The following is a 9,650-nucleotide window of genomic DNA, read 5'->3' as shown; positions in this document are numbered from 1 at the left end:
TTACAGTATTATTAACACAACAAAATAAATAATAATGAAAGATAAGATGAAAAAGCCTCCCTTTTAATTTTTTCCTTCTTTTTAATCAATTTCCATAACATACATGAACATGAACAAAAACAAAAACATATTTCCCTGGTAAGATCAAAAATAAAATAATTGGTTGGAGAGATGATGATTTATGTCACACCATGTTTTTACTGTGGTTAAAATGTCAGGTAACTTTGAATGGAATGTGAGTCAATGTGAGTTTATTTTGGCTTCCAATAAAATATGTATCCAATTAAAAATAGTTTAGTTTAGTTTAGTAGCATGAAAGCCTGATTATAACAAGACATGTAAGTGATTTTGAAAAAAGAATTTGTAGAGAGCCCCTAAAGTCTGAAAGGTGATACCTGTTTATCTTGTGTGAATGAGTTATTATCTTATGTGCACAAGTTAATTATATATGTATATATTCATCATGACTCTCTTACAGCCCACCAACCTCAGATTCACAGACACCAAAGAGTTTTATTTTCACCTCAGAATTACATTCACTGAAATTCCTGCTTCTCTTGCACATAAAGGAAGACAGGGCTGCAGGGTATCCATACAAAAATCAATTTCACAATATATTAACAATTATAACTAAAGACTTCAACATGTTTTTTCTGCTAAATCAGCATTTTATGGGTTGAAAATGGCTAAACCTGTTATCTGCAAGGATGTATAAAGAGTAACTGGCTGTCTGATCCTGTAGTTTTCAGCTCTCTCCATACTCTAAATGAACTTGTGACAACCTTAAACTTTATTATATATATTTCACTTGTTTTTGTTCTGTTTTTGTTTAAGTATGTTTTCTACTATAAGTCCTGATGTTGTGTAATATTGAACTCTTATCTTTTGTACACTGTATTCAATATCTTCCTCCAGAGTCAAGGAAGGTAAGACATTATATATATATATTATATATAACAGTACAGATGTTTTCAGAGACTGGATAGTATTTCACATGACAATTTATTTGAATGAGAACTGTGAAATTGGTGGTGTGCTCCTTTAAAATCAACCGTAAAAATTGTAGTAGACAGTTTTTTAAATAAATGTCGAGTATTAAAGCAAAAAACCCAGATTTCTCCATCCTTTCAAATGGTTAGTCCTCCAACAAAGTAACATCTGTAGTCAAGATTGAGAAAACACATTCATATTAAATACAGGTAACAATATGGAGGATTTTAAGAGAAATGACACATGATCAGGAGAAACCAACAGACTGCTGAAAACTTCCATTATTCCACCTGTGCACTAGTACAATGCATTGATTTCTCTTTCCATGGACATCTGCAACCTCTACAAATCCTTCTGAGTTATTCATTATACATTATAATCCTGCAGTGACAGTGATGTGCTGCAATATGTCATTCCTACAACAATGATTCTGCAGTGTCTCCTCCATTCACTGAGTTCTCTGCTCAGACAACATTAACAGTTCATCAAGTGTTCAGTGATTATGATCAGGTGTGGTTCTGATGTCCAGCAGTCCTCACACTTACTCTAACACCTGCTGCTTGTAATTACTCTGTTGTTTGTGTCTCTTGCAGCAACTTCAGCTGATCCTCAATGTTCTTCAGTTCCTGCTGCAAGGCTGACATCTGAACACAGACACAAGAAGAAGGATTCAACATCAGAAATACACTGAACATGTTGACATCTAAATATCATACAATAGACAGCCTGTAAAAGATGGATTTGGGGGTGTTGTTTCATTTATCTGTTTGTGCAGATAAATGGACTCACAATTCCATAAGCAAGAATCTACGACATATTGGCTCAGATCAAGAATAACCTATTTATTAAAAGTGTGATGATACTCATCACCTTACTGCTCAATGCTCACCTTCCTGTCCATCTGCTGCCTGACCTCAGCTGGCACCTTGCTCGTGTAGTGTGGTGACTGCATTCTGCTGAGGATCTCCTCCAGTTTGGGAAGAAGCTTGACTCTGCGCTGAGTGAGCTGAGTGATCTGTTTGTCAACTCTCATTCCATTCTGGGAGAGGAAATCATTTCATAAATACTGGATGATACAGGATCGATGTCCTTATCACCTTCATGAAATAGCTCAACACATTAAAAATGCAGGAAGTTCTGACACAAGTGACCCTCATTCATCATTCTAATCTGAGTTTTCATTTTCAGCTTTCAGCTTCAGTAATGATACATGTGACTTTTCATTTTATTTTGAGTTGAGTCATACATCACATAAACATAAATTCTGAGTTAGATCAAATAATGTTGGCAGCCCTGTCTAACTGGAAATGATGCTGCAGCAGAAAGATGTGTATGCTGCATACCTGAACATGAAGGTGCAGCTGACATGTGTGGTCCACCACACCAACAAGGCTTCCTTCAGGTGGAGGAGTGGAGGGGACAGAGAGGACACCTTCTCCTGCCTGAGGACAGTAGATATGGAGGCTGGAGATTCGACTTAAAGTCCAAACTGCAGAGCCAAAGTGAAGGAGGATCTGAGCCTGGCTGGGTGAACACACCGCCCACACTGAAACACATCAACATTTTAATTAGCCATGGATTTATTCATTTATCAATAAGGCTTTTGTATCAAACATAACTTTAATAACTAACTGGTTGTAGGTTATATAAGAGTAAATGACTTACTGGCAGGTTTTTCTTTGGTCATACCACACTGAGCTCTCAGAGAGCGGGCCACACGGATCACTTCCTGGACCAGTAAGAAATCCCTTTCCTCTTCAGGGAAATGCCAGTGTGCCTGGCAGGATGGAGGGGTAAAAATAAAAAGCACAGACCAGATAAAACAAAGGAAAAAGGAAAATCAAGCAAAAAAGAAAAAGAACATTTAAAGGTGTAAAAAGCAGCAGGTCCTGTCAGGAACCATGTGTTTGTCTGTATATCATTTCTAATCCAGCTTTATGTTGTATTTAAATGTCCAATACAAAATACAAATGTAATGTTACAAATATAAACAGTATTGTGTGTGGTTTGTACACATCAAGGACCCCTAAACTGACTTCTCAGGGTCCCTCATCTTTTATTACAGAAAGTGTATACACTCATGACCAGATAGGCATAAATTACATCATTGTGTTGCTGACAGATGGAATTATAGTGAAAATAAATGATTCCTCTTTCTGCTGGGGACATCATGGACCCCACTCAAGGACCCCACTCTGAGAAGCACTGCTATAGAGAAAGACTTAATACCTTTTTAATACCACACAGAACACCATTTCAGGCTTTTGTTTGTGCAATTTTAGTATCAACGTCTCGGTCTCTCAAATATATATATATACACATCATACAACATATATTTATGTGGTCATACCAGTCTATAAACAGATATAGGTTGTGTAGCCATGGTTGCTGAGGTTTCAGATAAGTCTTGTGTGCTGTCAGATCAGATTCATTCTTGAACATGTACCAATGTATTTAAAAAGCTGACACATCAAAGCCCCAAGCCTCCTGGATTGAAGGCTGGACCATCAAATATATATAATGGAGAAATTAACTCCAAGATAGGTTTATTAATATATGGTCATGGTGGATTGACTTTATCTGACCTCGAAGACAAGACTTTACATGAGATACATGTGCATAACTTGAATATTGTTTTGTTCTGTGTTGTATATAGTTAAGGTTGCTACCAGAAGTTAACACTTATATAATCTGACTAATGGGAAAGGATATTGAATATCAGGAATTTCATTATATTCTCCTGTGTTTGGTGTATTTTATATTACCCATTGTTTTTATTTCTTCCATTTATTGTTTTAATTCTCCTCTGTATTTGCAATTCAAGCGGACAAAGAAGCTCTGAGACTGTAAAGGACAAGAAAAGTAAAAGACTCTTCTTGATAATGGAGACTTCTGATTGATGATGACTCTGATGGAAATTGATTTAAACCTGGGTACTATCAAATTTTGGTCTATGTGTCATGTTGGCGTTATTATTTATTTATTTTTTAAATTTGTTATTCATTTTCATTCATTTATTTATTTTTTACTTATTCACTTATTTCTCTCTTTTTTTGACTGTTACCAACCCTTAGTCAGCTGTTGGTGCTGTGACGTGAAACTGTAAAAATTGTCATGAAGCTAAACTCTCATGGATATATAATAAAACCTCTGGCAACCAATAAAAATCAAAGTTATATATATATAAAAAAAGAAGCTGACATATTGAGTAAAGAATGAGAAGTACTACTTGAGTTACTGTTTCATGGTTTGTTGATGTTGTCTCTTCAGCTGCCAGAAAATGACAAAGTGAGCTAACAGGAGTGAAAGTGGCTTGTGTCAGATGGTGGCTGAACTGTGCTGGATAAAGGGTTAAGTTACAAGTTGTTTTTTGACTGTAAATCATGCAAACAACTGTAAATGTGCACATCACATCATCTGTCAGTGACTGTGGTTTAACCCTTTAAAACTTTCCAGCTGAAAACTGCAGTAACAGACAGCCGCAGAGTTAAAAGCTACAGGATGAAATGTGAAAAGGATTTATGTGGTTTGAATGTCAGCAGTGTTTCTTCCTGTGGACAGTCACAGATGGAGATATCTCATTGGCTGCCTCCATCAGCATATATTTGAAAATGAACAGGGATGGTTACAGTCTCATATTCTGGCATTTCACAATATCCCCTCAATAACTTACTCTCTGTGCATCATTTCTGAACCACAAATCATTAATGAATACCTTATCAATCAATAATGAATTTGTGAGTATTTCTTAATGATGCTTTCAGAGAGCAGCAGTTTATTCTTCAGTTTTTATGCTTTTTGTTAATGCAGAATAAGCATTCACTATTACACTGTATATTAGTCCAACATTCATGATTTCAATTAATAATATTAAATGTGAATAAACAGTATTTTTGAAAGGCAGTTTTAGAATTTAAAAAAAAATATGATGCCAACATATACATTTTTGTGTAATCTGGGTCACATTAGGAAAAGTTATCAAATTTCTGGCTAAAAAAAAAAGATTTTAAGGTGTGATTTCATCTTTTTATATGTAAAGCTGGACCCTGAATAGTATGTAAGGAGTTTTTGAAATGTAATCTTTTTTTAAGCACAAATGAAATCGCATTGATCTCTGTCGTACTGTGTTGAACACCTAAATCTCAGAGGCAAATAAGACCAAAACTATATGTGGGACTACATACCAGTAGAGAGGAAGTGAGATATATATACATATTTTCTTCTTTTGTAATTTGGGTGACCTGACCTTTTAATAGGTTATACGTTTTTAAATATATGTAGAAAATAGCCCCAGAATATCAGGATAGTGTTGTTTTTTCAGATATGTGTAAATGTGTGATGTGGTGGTGGAGGTACCAGTTGAGAGGAGCAGGGGTACGGCTGGAGACACAGGCTCATTATTGGGGCTGCAGCAGCTCCAGGTCTGAATGGCTGGAGTCTCTGCCACAGCTCCTCAGTGAGGAAGGGCATGAAGGGGGAGAGAAGAGCCAGAGACACAGACACACAGTGATAGAGAACACTGCTGCTGCTGCTGCTGCTGCTGCTGGCTACCTGCCTGCCTCTGCTACTGTGCTCTGTGTCATCCTGCTGCACCAGCACAGGCTTCACACACTCCTACAAAACACACACACACACACACACACACACACACACACACAGAAACAAAATGACAAACAGGCAATTATATATTCTCATTGTCAGCTCAACTCAACCTCTCTGCTCTTATTTAGGTTAATCCGTTTACGTCAATCTTTGAAGCCCTGTGATTGGTTCTACCTGTTCCATGAATAACACAGGTAAACACATCACTCTACTTTTTTAGACTGAGCAGTAAGAAGATTAATGCAACAACAAAGATCCCATTTCTAAATGTCTAATCTGGCCTCTTTTTTCAGTGAATGTGAAATATATTGTATTTATAATTTTCATATCCAGTAAATAAGACATTCAGACTTTTAACAATCACAGGGCTTCCTGTTGAAATATTTAGAAACTTCCATTGACAGTCATTTTAGGATTTTATATAACACAGATTATGTTTTAAAAAAAAGCTGTGCTGTTATACCTACAGGTAGCTCAGTGACTTCAGGGTGAGCCAGAATATTCTTGAAATGTTGTACAACAATCTGGTGGAAGGTATTTAGTCTTTTAGCATGGCTGTGTGGTACGGACAGTTTGATGACAAATGTAAAGGGAAAGTGACCAGAGTGGTTCATATAAGCAGATACACAGGCAAATAAACAGAAAGCTCTTGACATACACGACCTGTCATCTACTGTACTAACAATGTGAAGTGCTCTCCTCAGGAAGAACACAAGCCAACTAAAATATATACAAGACATCATTTATCCCAAGTGCAATTCAGTTATTAAATGACTAGATACATAACTTAATGCTGAATTTGTATATATTTGAATGTATGTATATATATATATATATATATATATATATATTTATGTATAAATGTGTGTATATAAGTGTAGTTATGGGTGTACATATGTGTATTTATTGTATATATATTAATACTTGTATGGTTAATTAGGAGCATTTTAGGAATACTAACTACTAAATGATGTGGATACACTCTTAATAGGTGCATATTGTATTATATGAGTGTATGTGGACTATAACTCTCTTATTATGTTTTAATTGCTGAGACTGTTATGGAGGATGTTATACGGTGTGTTTGTTTTCAGTTTTAAAAAAATCAATAAAGAAAGCATTGAATAAAATAGATACATAGCAAATCTTACAGGGCCAAACTCCATTTAATTTCATCTATTTATTGTTTTTTAATTTATTTTTAATATTGCCCTAATTGTGTAATGGATGTTGGTTATAGTGAATATAGACTCCAACCTCTCCCAGTGTGCTGTGTTTTGGCGCTTTTCCACTACACAGTTCCAGCACGACTCGGCTCGCCTCGGGTTTTTTTGTGTTTCCACTAGGGATAGTTCCTGGTACCTGGGACTTTTTTAGTACCTGCTCTACTGAGATTCCAAGCGAGCTGAGCCGATACTAAAATGTGACGTCGACAGACTGCTGGCCGCTGATTGGTCGCTGGAAGAGTCATGAGCCGTCCCACACAAGAATCAAACCCGGCATTTTTAAATACCGGCAACAGTGTCACAGCCATACGGCTCAATTTTGTTGCTTTGTGTGTGACAGAAAGACACATACAACAGCAAGTACACCATCACCTCCATGTCCTCCATTGTTTATGTGTTTGTGTCGCGTATAAAACAAAGTCACAGCAGTTTCGCAGGTTCGTGCTATGAGTAGGTACTTCCAGTCATGCTGGAACTGTGTAGTGGAAAAGTGCCATTTGACTGCTTTGTAAATCATGTTGATTGTACTGATGTGGACAATAATATTAATGAATGAATGACTTCCTCTCCTCACCAAGTAAACATCACACAGGCTGTGGACCCAGAAGGAGTACAGGGCAGATGTGACAGTGTGCAGCTCGTAGGCTTCAAAGCTCTGCTCACACTGTTTCACTGTGCTGTAGAGTCTGGAGCACACCCAGCGCTCCATGCTGCTCAGAGGAGCCGTCTGCAAGAGGAGAGAGAAAGAAGAAACCTGTTTTACTGCTAGTGTGGTGGTGATCTTCCTCTCTGAGGGAAAGTACTGGCATCATCATCATACTGTCTGTGTGTTTGTGTGTGTGTGTGTGTGTGTGTGTGTGTGTGTGTGTGTGTGTATTTCATTTAAAGACCGTGTAGTGAATTCAGACATTTTCTTCTAAACACATTAAATAAGTCATAAATGTATTTCTAAAAAATGTGTAAAAAGCATTTCAACCATTTAGATTTGAATTGTGGAGCTAGGCTTCACAAACTGTGTTTCATGATTTCTGTGTTCAGGATTTAGTGGGCGGGTCTGAAAATCATAAACCCGCCCCTGCTGCTGTAGAGGTATAAATACATTTAGCACACACTACTACTACTACAGTTCACAGTTAGCAGCTGAGCTAGCTGCCGAGTTAGCAGCAGAAAGTTCTCAGCGTCCATGTTTCTGGTAGAGGTGGTGACTTTGATTGACAGGTGACACTTGGTAGGGGGCGGGGTTTCATATATTTTGGCGATTTGGCAGGGTGGTTAACAACACACTTTTCTGTGGTATGTCAAACTCAGAACACATATTTATTCTTACTTTACACAGACTTTAACTTGTATGTATGTATTACTGTGCTACTGTATGTATTTATTCTGCTATGTATACAGACACTTTTTTGCATAATCATCCAGCATGTAAATCCACTAATTGTCATTTTTAGATTTACTGTACAGATTAAAACAAACAGCCACGGTCCATTAGCATTACAGATGTTATTAGGTGTATTTTTGAACGTTGGATATGATCAGACTGGCTGTTCCACATGTGTCCAACTAGGGCTGATGTAAGTGACATCAGCTGAGTCACACAGCTCTCTCTGGAGCCACAAAAATACTTGCTTATTCTCCTTTAACACACACACACACACACACACACACGAGATTATATCAATCCTCTAATCTTACTCTTGGAAAAAAAACAGGTACAGTGTTTCTGTTTGTTGTTCATAAGCACGTCAGCATTCAAGCTCTGTTGTGCTCTCCTCTCTTTTCTCCCTCTCTCCTCCTTGCTCTCTCTTTCCTCTCAGGCGTCTGCTGAATCATCATCCATCCATCCTGGGACCGCTCTGCTTTTAGTCATCCTGTTTGTCTATGCTGATTTCTTTTCTATTCTGCCATTCTTTTCTATCCTTCCATTTTATCCCTGTTAAAGGACTTGTTTGAGTTTTTTTTTTCTAAATCTAATGTGATTTATGATATAGGGAGATACAAATAAAATGGACTTGCCATGCCACTGTTTTCCCCTAAAATGCTGAACTATTCCTTTAAACTTCAATTCACCACAGTCAAACAAATAGTGATTTATGGATTTCATGTGTCAGTGCAGATTAAAATCCTTGATACACTATTTTATTTGTTGGTTACAATGAGAAACATTGTTGCATTTTCTGTCCAGTATTCAACATTATTTGTTCAGCTCTCCTCTCCTTCCTTCCACCATCTATTACAGCCACAAGTTAAACTCTGTCCTTTGTGCAGGATCAACAGTTCTGTCTTCCTGTTATGTGCCACAAAGTCATCTCTTTTTGTGTGGTGGAGCAATTCAGCAGATTTCTGGCCAAACACGCCCCAGTGACACACCGGCCTTTACTGTAGAGGCTGGCAGGTCTTTATCACTGATGTTATTCTTTGTTAGTGGAAACTGTATTAACCTCTGAAAAGATATTCTAATATGTGATGGCTGTAAAGATCAGTGTAGACAACAATACAGCTACATACTGAACGTAACAAGAGCTAGTTTTTTTGTTGTACCTCCTCCAGTGCTCCCACTGCTGCTGAGCTGTCACCCAGCACTCCCAGTGTGAACCTCAGTGTCTGCCACATTTTATTACAGAAGTGTCTGCAGCTCAGGACCTGAGAGATGGACAGACTGATGTCTTCTCCTGATGAAGAGGCAGAAAAAAGAGTGCAGAGTTAAGTACACTGATAAGGTGAACAGCATGCTTCTACAGATGTTTTTTTAATGAATTAAATGAACTTCTGTACAATATTACTAATGCTTGAGAGACTGTCTGACTGACAGTTTGTATGATTTATTGGGTC

At 37.3% G+C, this 9,650-nt stretch overlaps 1 protein-coding gene across 1 annotated transcript in view; it reads right to left on the bottom strand.

Moving 5' to 3' along the window:
- Nucleotides 1–142: 142 nt before the first annotated feature.
- Nucleotides 143–9,650, bottom strand: part of vars2 (valyl-tRNA synthetase 2, mitochondrial) — a 28,529-nt gene continuing 19,021 nt past the window's right edge. Inside the window, exons 24-31 of the mRNA XM_053334517.1 lie at nucleotides 9,360–9,490; nucleotides 7,393–7,545; nucleotides 5,347–5,604; nucleotides 2,656–2,767; nucleotides 2,334–2,536; nucleotides 1,880–2,029; nucleotides 1,536–1,634; nucleotides 143–1,158 (exon numbers count right to left, since the gene is read on the bottom strand). Coding sequence (XP_053190492.1) covers nucleotides 1,557–1,634; nucleotides 1,880–2,029; nucleotides 2,334–2,536; nucleotides 2,656–2,767; nucleotides 5,347–5,604; nucleotides 7,393–7,545; nucleotides 9,360–9,490 — 1,085 coding nt within the window. The 3' untranslated portion in view covers nucleotides 143–1,158; nucleotides 1,536–1,556. The remainder of the gene's footprint in view (nucleotides 1,159–1,535; nucleotides 1,635–1,879; nucleotides 2,030–2,333; nucleotides 2,537–2,655; nucleotides 2,768–5,346; nucleotides 5,605–7,392; nucleotides 7,546–9,359; nucleotides 9,491–9,650) is intronic.

Source organism: Scomber japonicus, chromosome 15, assembly GCF_027409825.1.
Source record: "Scomber japonicus isolate fScoJap1 chromosome 15, fScoJap1.pri, whole genome shotgun sequence".
Taxonomy (NCBI): Eukaryota; Metazoa; Chordata; class Actinopteri; order Scombriformes; family Scombridae; genus Scomber; species Scomber japonicus.
Note: the sequence above shows the minus strand (reverse complement) of the source record. Positions and strands in the feature narration are given on the sequence as shown.